This window comes from Crocodylus siamensis, chromosome 2 (assembly GCF_052110815.1).
Source record: "Crocodylus siamensis isolate JL-2025a chromosome 2, ASM5211081v1, whole genome shotgun sequence".
NCBI classification, from domain to species: domain Eukaryota; kingdom Metazoa; phylum Chordata; order Crocodylia; family Crocodylidae; genus Crocodylus; species Crocodylus siamensis.
The window spans coordinates 188,458,891-188,477,817 of NC_143396.1; the positions used below are offsets into that span (position 1 = coordinate 188,458,891).

The 18,927-nt window shown below is 44.0% G+C and overlaps 1 protein-coding gene across 1 annotated transcript in view; it reads left to right on the forward strand.

Moving 5' to 3' along the window:
* RRAS2 (RAS related 2) overlaps window positions 1–18,712 on the forward strand; it is an 87,122-nt gene extending 68,410 nt beyond the window's left edge. The window contains exons 5-6 of the mRNA XM_090032631.1: window positions 14,077–14,195; window positions 17,219–18,712. Coding sequence (XP_089888757.1) covers window positions 14,077–14,195; window positions 17,219–17,306 — 207 coding nt within the window. The 3' untranslated portion in view covers window positions 17,307–18,712. The remainder of the gene's footprint in view (window positions 1–14,076; window positions 14,196–17,218) is intronic.
* Window positions 18,713–18,927: the final 215 nt, after the last annotated feature.

Consider the following 18,927-nt stretch of genomic DNA (forward strand, 5'->3'; position numbering starts at 1 on the left):
GAGCAGACGGCTGTAGAACAGGGTTTCGAATAAGAATTTCTCACAAATTTGTATCTTCTAATTGAAGCCTGGCAGCCTTCTTATAGGCCACTTTCAAGCCAAGTTGATCTGTTGAAGCTAAAACTAAAAATAAATTTACTTAATTCATATTGGAGAGAGTGGCTACTAAAGCAGTCTTCAGGGCTTGTACTGGACAGATGTATAGTGAAATAGGGTACCAGTATCATTTCCCAAGCTGACTTTTCTCCAAGGTTTAACTTCTAAGTTTCAGCAATTTATGATGTGACAAACCCCTTGGGGGAAAAAAAATAGTACCTCTGGCATTTTGCTGCTTTGTATCTATTTGAAAAATAGATTTTTTTAACTTATGAATTTTCCTACATCTCTGTGAGTAAGGTACTAGTTCACATACTAATGGTGCAGTAAACATCAATACTAACCACTTTTTGCCTGGAGTAAAAAGAGAGCAGAGTATATTCAGCACATGCTACTGTATTTTGTCACATGCAGCATGTATATTTCTCTTCCAAAATTCAGCCGCTGCAAATTGTGGTGCACATAAGCAAGTCAAATATGATGACAGCAGTTTCTTCCTCTGCCAGGGCAGAGTAGGAGAAAGTGGGAGTAATGCTGTGTTGCTGCATGTGGTGCTCCCTAACTGTTAATTAGACACTCTTTCTCTCTCCTTTCCCCCTCCTGGCAGAAGCTCCTGCTGTAAAAGGTCATACTTGGCTACTGCCACTTAGATCTTTCCTTGAAAATTAATGCTTTTCTTTCAAAATCAAGGTGCATATCTTATTTCCTTGCTTGCAACATGTCATTAAGTACAGCAGTTGGCTTGGCACCATTTTGCAAGTCCTACAATATTACCCCTTTCCCACCTGCCCCCCACCACATTGGCCCATCATGTTCAAGATTTTCCAGATCGGAAGACAGATGTGGCAGGTTATCAAGGTTGCCATCTGTCCATAAAGTCTACTTCTAAAACCAACCCTAAGCAATTGGGAGCTTGATCTGAAGATCACTGGTCAGAAAGAACCTGGAGGCAAAGCACTGAAGGACAGATGGAGCCAAAGCAGCTCCATCTGGTGTCCATCTGGAGTGCAGCACCCTGCAGGGAGTCTCAGGGCTTTGTAGCCCAGGGAAGCCTCTGAGCCTCCATAGCCCCCCTCTTCCCTAGCATTGTACCGTTGCTGTTGTGTCCCATTCCTTGCCTGTAATAGTGCTGAATTGCAGGTAGGCAGACAGTAACTCTCCTTTGGGAGTTACTAGGATGAGGAGGGTTGGGGCAGTGGCAGGCCAAAGACGGACTAGGCTGAGGTGGGATGGGTGGAGAGGGCAGTTTGGCATAGGGGGCAGTTGGGGAGAATAGGGGACCCCTATGGTGGAGACAGCACTATGTAAAAAACCATTGCTGCAGTTGAGCAGGGTTGCCATTGCCAACCCAAGAAATCTTCTTTTTTTTTTTTTTACTGATAGTGTGTAAACTTCTTACTGACCACCAAGCTTCTTTATTATGGTTGGTGTTAACTCCTAAACTTGAACCTGGTGCTTGGGAGAAGGGTTTATGTTTACGTTGAACAACATATGTCAGTTAAACAAAAACAACCCCCCTCCCATCTTTTTTATCCTCCAAGACTGCAGTTTCCAAGCTGACAGATTGCACACCACCAATTTAAAATGATGCAACCTTAAGTACCACCAGCACACTTTTGTCTCATAAAGTAATTTATAATCTGTTCACACTACCACTAATAAGTTGTCTGTGTACCACTGATGGTACCTGTACCACAGATTGGAAACTGCTGCTCTAAGAACAGAAGAGCTAAAAAATGGGAGGAGTAGGAAGGGGAGTGGTGTTTAACTCAACATGCCTAACTCCAGGTGAAATCCTAGGGAAAACAAGGCAGTTTTAGTTACCTAGTTAAAGAATATATGTTAAATATTCTTTCAGCTGTTAACCAGATGCGTTTGCTACTGCTGTCTCTGGAAGGAGCATTAAGTTGTTCTGACTCTTATGACGGCTGTAATCTACTTTGTGTTTTACTAGGATTTTATTTAGTTAAGAACGCACACATTCTCTTTTGCCCAGAGAAGACAGAGCCTTTATGGTGGGGTAGGGCATAGTAAAGTTTTTTAATTAAGTACTGTTTATTTAGGCTAACTGTGCCTTATGGTTTTCCCTGACCATATGATCAAGAACTGTCCCTTGTAATACAAAAAAATTCTGTGCCCTGACTTTGCTCTGTCCATTGTTATCTGAACTTTTACACCAATTAAAAATCATTGTCTGGTTTGCTCTCTGTATACTGAAGATTGTAATGAAGTTCCTGCTATTCCTGCTTACTAGCTTAAAGTGGAATGGCAGCTGCGTTACAGCTCTTTGGGTGGTTTTCTGTTGTAAATCCTTCGTATGACTGGGTGATCTGCACATACCAACCAGGCAATTAAAGTGGACAAGGCCCATTGTGGCATGATTTAATTTTCAGAGGTGCTCTGTAAGGCCCTTTCAGGATCTGGCCTGCCTCCTGAGCATTCTTTGTGGCAAATCCATTGAAGATGATTATACAACTTTAGATACCGTCATTGTTTATGTCAGCATGATGATTCATAGAACTGTTCCAAGGTGGTGATGCAAACACTTGCTCTCAAAATATGTTGGATAACTGGAACTGGAATTTCAGAACTGAAGCACATCTACCTCCTTGGAGACTCTAAAGCAGTGGTTAGCTGAAACTGGTTGTGAATGCGTACTTCAATTTGGGTGGTGTTGCCATTCACATGGATAAAGGGACCACAAGCACAAAATCCCTCCTTCCCCCGTCACTGGTTTAAACAGATGTAATAAAATGAATGACTCTTACCTCTGTAAGATGTCATCTTTCCAAATGTAACAGCTGAACTTTTAGGCCAAGTATAGACCATCAAAAAGCCCAAGGATGAATAGATTCATTCTTCACAAATGAGTTTAACCTGTGTAGATTGAATCAGCAAGTGAACAGATGTTCACTTTTGAGTCTGAAAATGCAGCCATATGCCTGCAATGACTCGGACTGAAAGCTGGGGGGTGCTAGAGTATGCTTCCCTGCTTGGCTAGAGTAGATGGCTTGGGCCAAGACAAGCCCACCCACCCTGTGTGCAGGGAGGGGCTTGTAGGGGAAGTGCAAAGCATCCTGGGATGCTGGGGAGACTGGGAGTTAAGTTGAATCTGAATCTGGGACAGAAGTTCAGTAATCTGATTTAACCTAAATCGGTAAAGTCTGGTACTGCATCCATCCATGGTTGCCTTAAACTGGTTGTGGCCACTTTGGAAGCAGTTTAGGTGCATTGAACTTCCGTTGCGTTACAGGCATAGGCGACTGGTGCCTCCTGAGTCGGGGGGGGGGGGGGTGTTCTCCAGCAGCCAGCTGGCAGCTGGGGGAGTTGGTTTGGTGGGGGGGGGGGGCACTAGTGCTCTCCATGCCCTCTACCAGCTGGAGCACTTGCTGTTGGGGGGAGGAGGGGTGGCATGTTCTCTCTTCCCCCCCCCCCTTGCCCCCCGTGCATCACCTATGGTTACAGAGTTGAACTGATTACCAAGCACTTATACTGATTTTAAATTGGATAAAACTTCTCTCCCTAGCCCTAGAATGAGAATCCTTTAGGAACTTAATTTTGAAATTGGAAAGGGAAAAAATGACTCTGTCTCTGTCTTGGCTTAGTTTTCTTGAATTCTTAGTTTTTTCTAATTCATGGGAACTGTTTTATGGCTAGTTACTTGCTAGTAAAGTGGTTGTAGGGTAGCACATACCCACAACAAAGAAGGACTTGTAAAACCAACCTTCATTTCACCATTTCTCCAAAGTGAGTGCTGAGGCCCCACTAGGGTATCATACCTTTTGGCTAGTTTGCTTGAATTTAGAGGTTGGCTAATTTGTTTTCACCCTTATGGACACTTCTGCAGAAGGAGAGAGAGGTCTCTGAGCTCTAATTCTACCATAATTCTTTACTCTTGTCAGATAGATAATCCTCTGCAGGCAAGTGTATGTATTTTTTATGAATGTCTGTCAGAATTTAGTTAGTATTCTTCTCAGTCTTTCTGGGGAGTGGTTGGTAGCGATGCTCTGAATAGACGGCTCTCTTTTTTTATTGAAATATTTGAAATCAGAAAAGGTTAAAAATGCTTCCTTGCTTGTGTGGAGAGAAAAAAAGAGCACCTATTTTTTATTCATCTTTTATCAAAGAAAGCAAAATTACAGGAAGGATTTTTTGTTATTTTAATTTTCTTCTGTTTTTGTGTTTTGTGTCCATCATGAATGGCATTTAGTGGAAACACTCTTGTTTAGCCTCCTTGCTAATATTTAGTTACCGGATCTTTTAAACCAGTGATTCTCAACCTGGGTGCCAGGGCACCAGGGAGTGCCACCAGGTCTTTTGAAGGGTACTTCAAAATGTAAGGAGATGAGCTAAGCCAGTAAACCAAACTAAGGCTTGTCCCTGCCTGGATGATCCTTCACCTCTAGTGCCCAGCCCCTGTACAAGGAGGTAAGCCTTGTAATACATAAAATTTAGTTTTTGAGATTTGAGTACCACTCAATTCACAGAAGTTAGAGGGGTGCCTCAAATCCAGAAAGGTTGAGAACCACTGTTTTAACCATACCATACTGCAAAGTATTTGCAGAGATGAAAATACTAATGGGTCACTGAATAATCATGATGCACACAACAAAATGCCATTATAGTGACATACACATGAATACAGACAATGCATAATTAATAACATAAACTTTGTGGGATCTGGCTTTTAGTAAGTGCTTTTTAGGCTGTTTATACAGTTGAATTGATGAGAGACCAGGAACACCAGTGACCTTGATAAAATATCAGTGGCTTGTTTTTTTTAACAGCTTAACTTTTTTACTGCTTGCTTTGCTCCTTCACCTACTGTTGAAAGCAAATGGCACGAGGGAAGAGTGAGCACTGTAACCTTCTGGCCCACTGCAAAAAGTATTGTTTGCAGTGCTTATGAAATGAAATAATAGACACCTTCGGTGCCATCTTGCAGGGAAGTAAGAGATGCAGGTGTCTTGATGCCCACATTTGTTCCTCCAAAAGAAAACCATTTATGGTTTAAAGAAAGTCTTTTATGAAACATTAATCTTATACTTGAGAGGGGCAGGTTATGGCTTGTAGTTATTGCTGGATCCTTTCATAGATACGGGAATCCCAAGATAATCTGATATCCAAGATGCTCACTTCAATTCTTGAGCCTTTGTTAATATATCTAAGCATTTGGACTCGATTTACAATATTGGAAGAGTCTTCAAAACAAATCCTTACTCCTGTTTCAGGAACAGCTTTAATACGAAGGGCTTCCAGCTTGGCACAGGATATATTAAACTGTATCTTTTAACTGCTTGTTCTCTGTAAATAGGTCAATCGAATTCAAGGAGGCTGCTTACTGGCAAGCAGAGAAAAAGCCAGGAAGCTCTGCAGTCTTGGAGCATAAGGGGAAGGTGGAGCAGGGAGAGCAGGGCATGGGGGTGGAGAGGGCAGGAAGGAGGGGGATGGTAGGGCTTGCCCACAGCAGGAACCTTACACTATGTCCCTGAAAGTCAGAATCCATGAAAGTGCAGGCTCCATGCTTTTGGCAGGCTCCTAGGGGGGGAGGGGAGAACATGCAAAAAATAAAATGCTGGCTCCCTTTGGGAAATCGGCATTCCTCGAGATGACTACTGCAGCCTGGCTGCACAGCCTGCTGGGGGGCAGAGGGACTGCTGGCATAGCAAAATGGCTGCTACCCCTGCCCCTTGCCACTGATTGGCTGCAATTGGCTGTCTCGCCACCAATTGGACAGCCTTCAAGTTCTGTACAAATGTTAATCCTCATACTGTCTTGTGAGGAAGAGGAGAGTTCTTGCTGCTGTATAGATGGGACATCTGTGTCTTGTTTCTCCATGCCTTGCCTGAGAGCACATCTAGACCATGGTACACTAGAATTCACATGGTGTACAGGACCAAAATGTGCTCTTTTATTTGAATGCTGCAAGTCAAACTTTGGTTTTGCTTCCTTTATCAGTTTAGGGTAACAGACAGTTGTCACTTTGTGTATAGTGCTCCAAAAGGATAGTATAGACCAGATGCAAATGCATTAATAATATATTATTGCTTGAGATGCCTTTTCTATAATTGGTTAATATGCAGCTAATGGTGCATGCAAAAATAATCCCTATGGATTATGACAATTCAAAGGTCTTCTAACATAAGGCAAAGCTTGGATGACTTCTGTATTCCTGAGGCAGGCAGGAAGAGTTGACAAGAAAAAGAAAGCTGTCATGCACTGGAAGAAGCCTATTGCCAGTCTGAAATGAACTTGCAAAAGCATAAAAAAAGCTGCTCCAAACCTTCCTCGTGCTCCTGCTCTAATCATAGATCTTGCTTTTGGTAACATGCCCTGGGCTAAATGCTTATGTGCATATAAACTCTTTGAAAAAAAGTAAAAAAGGCCTCATATTCTGCCTTTGCCATTCACCTGAATGAAGGGACTGCAAGCAAAAAATCTGTCCCCCCTCAGTGATGTAAACAGATATGTAATGAAATGAGCAGGGAGGGCTGTAATGAATAGCATTTGTATCTAAAACTCTTTTGAAGGCACTCACAGAGTGGTAAGGGAAGGCCATGCAATCAGTTTAATAGCATGGAATGACAGGACTGTATCTGGAATACAACAACTGTTGTCTCAGTTGTCTCAATACTGAGACCTTTGCTACCGTTTGACACTTGGGATAAAAGTGGCATGTGTCTGCAGATATCACATATCAATAACATTTATACACTGTGTACTCCAAACCTTTTGTTTTCATACTTCAGATTTTTGACAGGAAGTTTTTTTTTTTCACTACCATGAGAATTTTCTCTAATAGTTTCATAGTTAGTAGCCATGGCAGGAAAGAGTACTGGGGTCAAATGACCCCAGCAAGGTGTTCATCTAGCCTCCTCTTAAAGACCCCCAGGGTAGGAGCCAGCACCACTTCTCTTGGAAGCTGGTTCCAGATCTTAGCTGCCCTGACAGTGAAGGTAGCGCCTCCTGATATCTAGCCTAAATCTACCCTCTGCCAGCTTGTGACCGTTAGTCCTGGTCACTCCTGGTGGTGCATGGGGAATCGGGGACTCCCCCAATGCCTCCTGGTCCCCTCTGACTAGTTTGTAACAGGCCGCAAGATTTTCCCCCCCCCCGCCCCCCCAGCCTTCTCTTGGGGAGGCTGAACAGGTTCAGGTCCCATAGCCTCTCCTCATAGGGCCTGCCCTGCTGCCCCCGATCATGCACGTGGCCCCCCTCTGGACCCTCTCCATATTGTCCACATCCCTCTTGAAGTGTGGTGCCCAGAACTGGACGCAGTACTCCAGCTGCGGCCTGACCAGTGCCGTGTAGAGGAGGAGTATCACCACCTTGGACCTGCTTGAGATGCATCTGTGGATGCATGATACGGTACGGTTGGCCTTCCTGACTGCATCCGCACGCTGCCGGCCCATGTTCATTTTGGCATCAGTGATGACTCCAAGATCCTTTTCTGCCTCTGCTGATGAGAAGGGAGTTCCCCAGCCTGTAGGTATGGTGCTGGTTGTTCCTCCCCAGGTGCATCACCTTGCACTTGTCGGTGTTGAATCCCATCCTATTCTCATCCGCCCACCGCTGTAACCTGTCTAGGTCTGATTGCAGCCTATTCCTCCCTTCTAGCATGCCCACATCCTAGTGTCATCAGCAAATTTTGAAGAGGGTGCTTTTTACCCCCTCGTCCAAGTCACTGATGAAGATGTTGAACAGTGCAGGCCTGAGGACTGAGCCCTTGGGTACTCTACTACTCGCATCCCTCCAAGTCAAAAATGACCTGTCCACCACCACTCTCTGGGTGCAGCCCTCCAGCCAGTTGGTGACCCATTTGACTGTAGGTGTCAACACCACAGTCCCCTGACTTCTTAACAAAAACGGGGTGAGAGACAGTGTTAAAGGTCTTCTGGAAGTCCAGGAGGATTATGTCCACTGCTACCCCTGCACCTAGGGATTTGGTGACGTGGTTGTAGAAGGCCACCAGGTTGGTCTGACAGGACCTGCCTCTAATGAACCCCTGTTGGTTGCCCCTAAGCATAATTTCCCCTGCTGGCCCCTCGTGGACATGTGCCTGAATAACTTTCTCAAAAAGCTTGCCCAGGATTGAGGTAAGACTAACTGGCCTATAGTTTCCTGGGTCCTCCTTCCTCCCTTTCTTGAAGATGGGAACCACATTGGCCCTCTTCCAGTCCTCTGGCACCACACCAGGGCACCACGAGTGCTCATAAAGCCGTGCCAGGGGTCCTGCAATGACCTCAGCTAATTCCCTCAGCACTCTGGGGTGGAGATCGTCCGGACCAGCTGATTTGAATACATCCAGTCCCTCCAGAAGTTCCCTGACTAGTTCCTCACTGACCCTTGGCCTAGGTGCGCCTCCCCAGGGGCCTGAGGGGGGGCCCAGAGGGGGGTGGCTGTTCCAGCCCCTGCTCAGGAAAATGGAAGCAAGGAAATCATTAAATATGTTTAGCTTTGTTGTCTGGTGTGATGACCAAATTTCCTAGCGTGTCCTGCAGGGGCCCCACGTTACCCGGAACCTTCTTTTTGGCCCCTGTGTATTTAAAAAAGGACTTTTGTTGTCCTTGATCCGGGAAGCTAGTCCTAGTTCCATCTCCACCTTGGCCTTCCTGACTGCCCCCCTGCATCCCTGAGCAACTGCAGTATAGTCCTCCCTGGGGCTGGCCCCTCCCTTCCATTGGGTGTGCACCTCCCTTTTAGCTAGAAGACATTCCTAGATGCTTTTGGTGAGCTATGGGGGGCTTTTGTGCCCTCCTGCCCCCTCTTTGATCCGTGTTAGGATTACTTCCCTTTGGGCTTGGAGGATGGTCTCCTTAAGGAGCAACCACTCTTGGACACCTGGTTCCCCTCCCCTCTGGGACCTCAGTGCTTCCCTGACTATTCTCCTTAGCTCATTTGAAGTTCACCCTCCTGAAATCTAGGGCTGCTGCCTTGCTGCAGGCCTTTGCCATCTTGTGCTGGATGGTGAATTCAGACCTAAGATTACCCAGGGCATATCACTTTAAGAAAATCTTCTTGTTTGTGTTGCTGATAGAAATCAAGCTTTGAAATTCTATAACTTTCTTTCACTACTATCATCTGACTGTCAGCATGTTTTGTTTCCTTCAGTTTGGATAATTAAAATGGAACTGTACCATCTCTTTCCTAGGGGTCATGGATTGGTATGTTTTTGCTGTATTTACAAGTCAAAGTAAGGTTTTAATTGCTGCCTGTCTTTTTTTATTTTTAAATTGTAATGACTTGATTGTGGGCCACTGGACAGTGCTTTTCTAAAATTAATCTAGAAACAAAACAGTGAAAAGAGTATTTTGGCATTAAGCAATTACTACTGTACACTCAGCTGCTGTTGCCAAATATTTTTGCAAGTACGCTAGCACTGCTACTTTAGAAGACTTACCACATAAAGTAGAAGTAGGATATAGTAGAAACTCGAAAATCATGCTTCCATGTCAGTCTGAAGCAATAACTCAGCTGCTGCATGTTTGTTTTGTTTTTTGTTTTCTTCTGTGTGGTTGGGTTGGGTTGGGTTATTTGTCAGCTTGTTTTTTCACTCTCCAATAAGAGGGTACAGCTGCTCATTGCACTTACGTTGCAGGTTTTGGACAGCATTAACAAAGCCTGGGTTTGGGTTTAGGTGTTTAATCCCAACTTTCTAAATCTGGCTCGTGCCCCCATCCAGACACTTGGGAAGATGCATCTTCCCTGAATGTTCTTACACAAACTTCCTCATTTGCAAGCAACACTCAACTAAAACATGATTTACTACAGGGTAGAGGTATAAATGGAACCTTAGAAAAAGATCTTAATTATTAAACATTTAAGGAAACCTAAACATTTAATAGTCTAAGTCTTTTATGTGACTGGAAAAATGGTTTTACACCCCAGGAGTCCCTTGCCCCCCCATCCTGGAACCCTCAATCACACCCTGCACTACGCTGCCCCCACCCTGCCATCCTGGCACTAATTCCTACCTGTTGCCTGTCTGGCCTGCAGCTCTGTCCTGGCTGCACTGCCCCCTCCCTCTCTCACAGGTGCATCAGACTGCCTGGGGGTTGTACAGCCCTGCCTACTTTCTAGGTGAGCAGCTGTTAAAGGCAGGTGACAACTGGACATTGGTAGCATGTGGCTGGGGGAGGGGACTACAGAGGATCCCTTAAGGGTCACAAAGCTCTGACAGATTCCCAAGCTATGCTCCCACCTGGAGACAAGCTGGTGCTGCTCTGCTCTGTCAACACTTGCATCCTGCCTCAACTAAGCTCAGTTTCTTATCTCAATTTTTTTTATGGATTTTACAAATGAGTATTTTTATCCTTGTTTTTATGAACTCTGTAAATTTATAGACAGTTGGCAATCATGCCTGGAGGTCAGCAATATTTTTCTAGCAGCAGCAACCATAATGGCTGACCTCTGAAGGAGGCTGGCACTAGAAACTGGCTGCCTCTTGGTGCTGCTTCCCATCACCTGGCTGTGGTGCAGTGCCAGCAGAGCCTTTCTTCCACTGAATGCTGCCAAATCCATGGCTGCAGGTTGAATCTGGCTCATGGGCTATATGTAGGTTGCCAACTGATTTCCTTAGAGCAGGGGTCACTCCTCTTCTGTGTACTCCTCTCCCCCTCCCCCCCTCCCTTTTGGGACTTCGTACTTCTTAACTTGCTCCATGCTTCCTCTGCCTCTCCATCTTTTTTGTAATGATCCCTAGTATTTTTTCACCCTGTCAGGTCACTTGCTACTTATTTCAATTAAATTCTTAACACTGAATTCTCAGGACTCCCTGCTGCTGCACACTCCAAGGTGGAGGGCATTGGGGGGGGGGGGAACGACACGCACGTCCCCCCTGCCAGACTTGTGCTGGGGCAAATGTAGGCTGGCTGCTGCAGGCTTGGGGCTCCCTGCCCTGCTGCTGTCACCTGGGAGCTCTGCGTTGGTCACACCACTATGGTGGACTACCCTTTGCCTGCCTGGCAGCAGCATGGTGTTATGCTCTCACCCGCTGGTCCCAGGCAGGTAGAGGGTGTGCGGCTGGCATGGGGCTCCTGGGGTGGGGAGGGGAGGCAGCAGGCTGGGAATGCCCTGAGCCTGCAGTGGGCAGTCTGCATTTGATGCTGCTTTGCTCCAGCCTTGCCCCTGGGGGTGGAGGCTGGGCATTAAGGCTGTGCAAAGCTTTGGTCCCCAATTTTTGATTTGGCAGGGATTCAGTCCAAATCTGAATTGAACCGGAGGATCCTTTAATCTCTCTGAATTGATTCGGAAAGATTCGACGATTCGGACACAACTTTTAAATTTTTTTTCTACATACCTCTAGTAGTAGGCAGCTTGTGAATGCTGAGATGCTGGGGCTCATGAAGCTCAGAAGCACAGGGGGCTTCCCCAGCGCACTTGGCAGCAGACCCAGAAGTAGACCAGAAATACTTCTCGGTCTTCTGGGGAGCACACTGGGGGGCCCCCCTGCACCTCCCAGCTTGGTGACTGGTGCCTCCTGGGTCTGGGGGGTGGGCATCTGGGGTCCCCCTGTGGCCCAGCACTAAGCCAAGGGGTGCGGGGGGGGGCCCCCTGCATGCTCCCTGGTGGACCTGGAACTGGACTGGACCCAGCATCACAGTGTTCACAAGCTGCACTGGGTACCTCAAGGTATGTAGAAAAAAACACTTAAAGCTGTGTCTGTGTCTGAAATAGCTGATTCTCAATCAGCACTGAATCTTCAGATTCAGCCGAACTGAACTGGGGACAGTGATCTGAATCAATTAATCGAATCACTGTCCCTAATTCAGACTGAATCTGAATCGAGTAGGGCCCTCTTCACACACCCCTCGTAGGCATGTGTTCTGCCTCTTCATCTTGAAAAGGTGCTCTCCCTAACTGGCAGGGCTGACCCCATGCAACAAGATTGGGCCCTGGCTGAGCCATCGCTGCATGAGTGCATCACGCTTCAGCCCTGCACAGCAGGGTTAGGCTCATGGATTGTATCTGGGCCATGGACCAACCTGGCGTTGCTCATCCGGCTTGTGGGATGGAAAGGTTGGGCACCATGTTTTTCAATTGTCTGAAGGCAGGGAACTTATCTGGTCACTTTCAGCAGAAGACTGATCTCAACTCTTTAGGCTGCTGCAGATGGAGATTGAGATTCCAACCCTATTTAGAGTAGGGCAAGTAGGAAGTTGGGATGTCTGCTTGTTGGAAATGTTTCATTTTTGTCTTAAAGAGCTGCTCTTGGCTCAGTGCTATTAAATATTTTTGGGTTGGAAGAAGAGTCTACTGGCAAAGATGTAATACCAATTCGTAGGGTGGTAAATAAAGATCACTTGCCAAGGAGTCTAGATTTCTGTATAAACTGATTTAATCCCCACATAGATTTAAACTGTGCACTTTGAATGTTATGTATTTTAGTAACATGCTTTTAATTTATCATTAAATAACCTATTTAGTTACCAAAAAAAAAAAAAAGCTTTATCCCTTTTCTCATATGCCCTTTATTTTGTACTAGTTTCAAGCCTATCTGTCTCCAAACCTTCCACCTCTACCCGGTCTCCTTTTGCTGGCTGTCTTTTTGAGATGGCTCCTGGGCATCCAGTTAAACATCTTATAAACTGCACTTTATACCCCTGCTCCCAGTCCTCTGTGCATCTCCCAACTGACCAGTCTGCTGTCTATCAGCTAAATTAGTGTCATTTTTTTAGTCATCTTTTATTATTTGTGCCCTGCCAGAATCTGTTGCTAGTTTTTTATCCCTAAAGCTCCTTTTTGTCCCCATTCTTACTGTTACAATAATCAAGGCTAGAAATATTTAACTTTTTTGCTTACACTTGCAGCAAGCGACTTGCTTGCTCATTTCCCCCCCTTCTCCTTTTTGTCCAAAATTTACTGTTAAAGTCTTTCCTCTCATCCCACCAAGCTATACTCCCTGACTCCTGAACTTCTCATAAGCTTCTATCCTATAATAAAATTAATACTTAATGAATGCCCTGCTTGCTGCTGCCACCAGTGCTGTCTGACTTCCTTTTTTTTTTTTTTCTGCTCTTTGTATTCGCACCATCCTTTTAACTACCTGTCCTCCATCTCCTTTTTGGTACTTTTAAAAAAATATTCCTGAGTCTCAAAGCTTCCCTGCTCTGTTTGTTTGCCAAGAAAACACAGTTTTTTTCCTGGATCTGATGGGAACAGAACTTAAGAAGTAATCTGCCAAATGCTGTTTTTGGGCCTATTTGGTTAGCATTACTTGTTGCCTTTGATTCACCTGGGGAATAACTCAGGTGTTTTTCTGTTTGAGCCATTCACTGTGTTTTGAGGGCAGTACTACTTCATTTTCTGAGACTGGGGTTACGTATCTGGAGTACTGCCCTCTTCATGGTTTTATGGAATTTAAGCCAGCTGCTGAAGCATCCGTGCTTCATTTGACACATTCACAAAGAACAACTGTTTGGCTTTTCAGCTTTGCTGTCTTGTTCAAAAAAGTTAGTTAATTTTGCTTTGTAAAAACCAAGTGTCATAGCTTTTTTTTTACTCTCAAGTTTGGTTGGGACAGTAGGAAGGAGGGAGAACTTTTAACCAAAACTGAAAGATGTTGTTGGGATTGCCACATTATTTAGCAGACTAGAGTTTTATGTTTTGGTTTGAGTGAGGTAGTGGATTCAGGTCTTCCTAGTCAAGGAGAAAAGCCTGATCACATGAACTGTTATAGAAAATGTAAAATGGCTTGTAGGAGCTATGGGATTCTTTCGAATCACTCCTGTACTTAACTTGTATTTGAAACAGATTTTTTTTATCTTTCTTTGTGTGGTGTAGGTAGCTTGTTTTATTTTGTTAGCACGAGGGAGGTTGGGTATTGTCAAAGAGTATTGAACATTGATGGTACAATATTGTATATGAAACATGACAGGGATACAGGCATACATTTGTATGCAAACATTGGTAAGTGTGTCATTTGGGACATGCCAGTGAAATGTTTTGAAGCTTATTTTTAATGGTTATTTATTGTTTCAGGTAACACAAGAGGAGGGTCAGCAGCTAGCACGACAACTTAAAGTAACATATATGGAAGCCTCAGCAAAAATACGATTGAATGTAGACCAAGCTTTTCATGAACTTGTCAGAGTTATAAGGTAGGAGAAGTGTTCCACAAGAACTTTGATATTCTGAGTTTAATGACTGCTGTCTTGGAGAAGAAAAAGGAGCCTGGAAAAACTAGGTCAAATTCTGCTTGCAGATGTGCACTGTAAATGTCAGCTAATGCTCTGCTGTCTTTGAGAGAGGTACATGTTAGGAAAGGCTATTTAATGGGTATGCCATGTCAATTCGAACAAATTTTGCCTTACCCAACACCAGAAGTCTTGAGATTTTGAGCCATACCATAAATGCAATTTGTTTAACTTTAAAGATTTTAACACAATGAACAGTAACAGAGCATCTCTTGGTAAAGTTGAGTGTTTTTAAGAAAAAAGGTAAACACTGTATGCACATTACATCTCCGTGGGGCCCTGAACTGTTCACGGAGTCAAAACATTAAGCTTTATCTCTAATGTGTCACGATGGAGTTTAGACATTGAATCCCCCATAATGTTTTAGACACTGAATCCCCCACCATGCCCCAGTCTGGAAAGGTTCCAAAATAGGCGCATAGGCTATGAAGTGTACTTGTCCAGAAAGCTCTAATATCATAGGAGACTTTAACAAGTAACTCTTCTGCAGAGAAGTATGCAACTTTTTAGAAATAACTTGTTTTCTCTATACAAAGTTACAGTGAAAAGGTTGAGTAGATAGTTTTATATGCCTTGAACAGAGCCAACTGTTAGTCGAACATAGGCAATGAGTTCCAGACATGCTGGCTCCTTACCATGCACAAACTGGTTTTCCCTCCTATAAGTGCCTTAGCCAGTTCTATTAACAGTATGGCGGGGGGGGGGGGGGGGGGACAAAAAATAAAACCTAGACCATAAGGTAGGGAGGGGGAGTTGGTAGTACAAGTGAGAATTTTTGTCTACAGAGGAGGGCGCTTTGAGGGATAAGTAGGATAGCCACTGGGAAGCGGCTCTGCAAATTTCTGTTGTTTTTTTTGTTTTTTTTTAAAGTATGGAAGCATGCATGTGTGCATCTTGTAAAAACACTTTGCCACCCACCCATGCAAAAGCCTTCAAATTTCTTCCCCTTCAGTCCCCTGCACACAAGCTCATTCCTATGCTTTCTGCCTTTTTAAATCATGTTTCTCATTATGCCAGTCAGGAGAAGTGGGATGCACTTGCTCTTGCGAGTGCTTGCTCCCTCCTCTTCCTCCCCAAAGCTCTAATACTCCAACCTGGCCAATGCTACCAGGACTTGTGAAGTGGGGGGAAAATGGGTTAGTCTACAGGCAGCATTGAAGAAAGAGCAGCAGCTGGGTAGCATATGTTATTGTTCCTGGCCTTTACCTGTTCTTACTCCACTTCCTTCCTGTTGGGTTGTATCCTATGTGTTTTTGGTTTACTTGAAATCAAAATGAGGGTTTTTTCCCACCCATTCAACATGGGAGGAGCCCCTCATCTTGGATTCAAGTACAAGGTGAAGTGGGGAGGGGCAGGCAGCTGCTGTAGCTCCAACTGGCTCAGCCTGGGTTGAACAAAGTCATAGCTGCAGCAGCTGCCTATCTTCCCGCCTCCCCTTAAGCTTCTACCTTCTTGCTTTTGCTCTTTACTGTCACATGCAGCTCTGGCTCCGGCTCCATTCCCTCCCAGGCATGGAGCACATGCAAGCTGTGGTCCCTGCCTGGCCATGCAGTGTAGTGGCAGTTTACAGCTTGGGATGCTGCTGTATGGCTAGGCAGTACCAGAATTTGCATGTGCTCCATGCCTGGGAGGGATTGGAGCTAGAGCTGTACCTGACAGTAAGCAATAGGGGATGGAGGGAGCAGAGGTTGCAGTGTGGGGAGGGGACAGAGGTTGGACATGCAGGCAGCTGGAGCATAAGCACTATAGGGGGAACCTCTGGCTGCTATTTTCCCAGCTGCAGCAGTTGGGAGACCAGATTTTCAAGATGACCTTCCAATAATTAGATTCTATACATGAAAATTTATAACACTTTTTTTTATACATTTTTCCAGGTATAGAATCTAATTACTAGGGTATCTTCCTAAATTCAAAATCATCTTGGATTCAGGTAAGTATGGTAAATGAAAGTCAGTGAAAGTGAATTGGAAGGCATCAGCGGATGGTGATGACAAAATGCTGATTTTGCTTCTAAATGGAAAGAGGCAGAATAGCAGAATAAACACCAATGAACTCCAAGAAAGCAGAAGTCAATAGACTTAAAATTGCTAGGTAAAATACCATGGGAAACCAGCATAAGGAGAAAAAGATATTCAGGGGAACTGTTCTTTTGTCATGAAAAGAGAATGCCCCCCACCTATGCCCTCCTGGACGAGTGGCGGGAGTTGCCAGAACAAGTGGTGGGAGCAGCCCCTGCCCCTGCTCCCCGGATGAGCTGCGGTTCAGTCCTGTGCCTGTCCCAGCTGGGCAGCATTTGCCCCAGCCCCGCTCCTCCCTCACTGCAGGGTCCTTGATCTGCCTGCACCCCCGCCCCCCCCCCCCCCCCCACAACAGACTTGCCAGCTGCATGCAGCTTTTCAAGCTGCAGGGTTGGTATTGGAAATCAGAGCAGTATTGGCTGATACAACTCCTTAAAATTCGGCTGTCAATATTGGCCCCAAAAATCTGTATTGGTGCACCCCTAGAAAGGGCCATAGCTATTTTCATCTAGGAATACTGTGAACATTACATAGTACTTGCCCAGTCTTTGGTTATACCACAGCAGCCTGCTTTCTTGTCCCTTGCCCCATAGATATTTAGAAGACTAAGAACTAGACTTGACCTGAAAACCCTGCCGGTCAACAAAAGCGAGTGACATGAAGTTATGTAGACTTGTACATTAGTATGCATTAGCCACATTTTCTAAGCAGAGCTCTTTTGTTATGGTTTTTATAGACCATAACGCCATGGGTCCCAGTCCTAAAGTGCTACTGCAGTATAAACAGTAAAACTTAACAGCTGTTAAGATCAATTTTGCTGTTGCGATGGCATCCGCAACAAGTTACTAAAGTTGTATAGAAGATTTGAATTGGACTAAACAAAATTAACATGAAATTCATTTTTTGCAGGAAATTTCAAGAGCAAGAGTGTCCTCCTTCGCCAGAGCCAACACGGAAAGAAAAAGACAAGAAAGGCTGCCATTGTGTTATTTTTTAAGAATCCCAAGAATCAAGCTATCAACTGCCAGATTTATTTCTTTTTCCACCATTTTAGATCACTTTTGGTATCTGTCTAGCCTTATATGTGCATGTCTTGTATATGGTCACCAAATAGCCTTAGTCCAAGAAGCTGGCTGAATACAGTCCTTGAAGACAGCTCAGTCATCTTGGGGCAGACTTCAAAGCAAAACACTAAGGCTGCTTCTTTAATACCACAAGTCCTTCTTTCTCTCCCTGTTAGAGCTTGCACCTTTGTGGAGCCTATTCATGAAGGAGATGAAACAAAACCTTGGAGGACAAGGTGTTTTAAGTTTCTTATAAGTTATCTTTTTGTGAATTAATTTATTTTCTTGGTATTTCATTAGCTGTTATCAAGGAGACCTCGAATCAAAGTATAGAGCATAGTTTTTGTTATTTTTAATCTAAGGGTTAATTGGCTTCTTGCCCTGAGGTTAAGTTAGACTTTACAATTCAGCTAGCCTTTAGAAACCAACACTGAATGCAAAATGTTAGCAAAAATGTTTCAGCTCTTGTTTACGCTGCAGCTTTTCTTCAGTGGCCAAAACTGTATTTATTTTATGGATCCAGAATAGCTTCAGGATTACTACTACTACTACTACTACTACTACTACTACTATTATAATATGGCCAAATACCTGAGCTCCTTCTGGATTTCGGCATTTCAGTAATTGAAAAATTTTACATTAATATTGGAAAAAGATTCATGTGTCTTCCTTTGTATTTCTGGGTAAGGGAGTCCAGAAAACTTAAAACTAGCTGTTTTTTTGTTTCATGTAATATAAAAAGATGAATTTGATCTTTCCATTGTCAGAGATGATTAAATGTTTTTGCTATATACTTTTATACATTATTTTCTTATCAAACTAGTTAACAAGTATTTTTATATGTTTGTAAGCAAATATGCTTTCACAGCATAACTTTTGTGTATATGTAAAGATGAGTATTTAATTCTCACAGTTCACTTTTAACTGACAAAATAATGTGGGATTTGCCGAACTGTGGTAGAACTTCTCCTCAATGTTCTAGTTATACCCAGCAATGGCCAATCATGTGCCTGCCCAGCATACCTGTAGAGTAAAATTTAGTGTGTTCTTTTTCAAATCACTTTCAGTATCACTTACTATAGACTGACTCTTATGTGAATTATTAAACGGTAAGACTTTTTTAACTGACTGTTTAGTTTAACTGTGGATGGTTTTTGAATTTTGACTTCTGTGGATTGTGTTTAAACAATTCAAGAGTATGTTCCCTGATCTTGAAATACTGAGTGGTATTGCACAGTTGTCACCTTGTTGAATGTGTACAACGGCTCTATGAAGTTTGATTATTAAGCAAACCCTTGTATGACTTCAGGTGCTAGAATTAAAGATGATCTAACCATTATGAAAAGGTAAGAATGCTGTTTTCTCTGTTAGTCCAGTCTTTTAAAATCTGAATCTTGTGGGACAGAAGGGTTTAAATGGGGGGCGGGGGGAGAGATTTGTAAAGTTGAAAATAGCTTGAAATTTGGCTTGGATATAACCAGAATTGGCTTGAAAACTTAGCATCCTAACTCCCTGTGGTGAGATGTCCAATAATTAATAGCAGAGGACTACTGA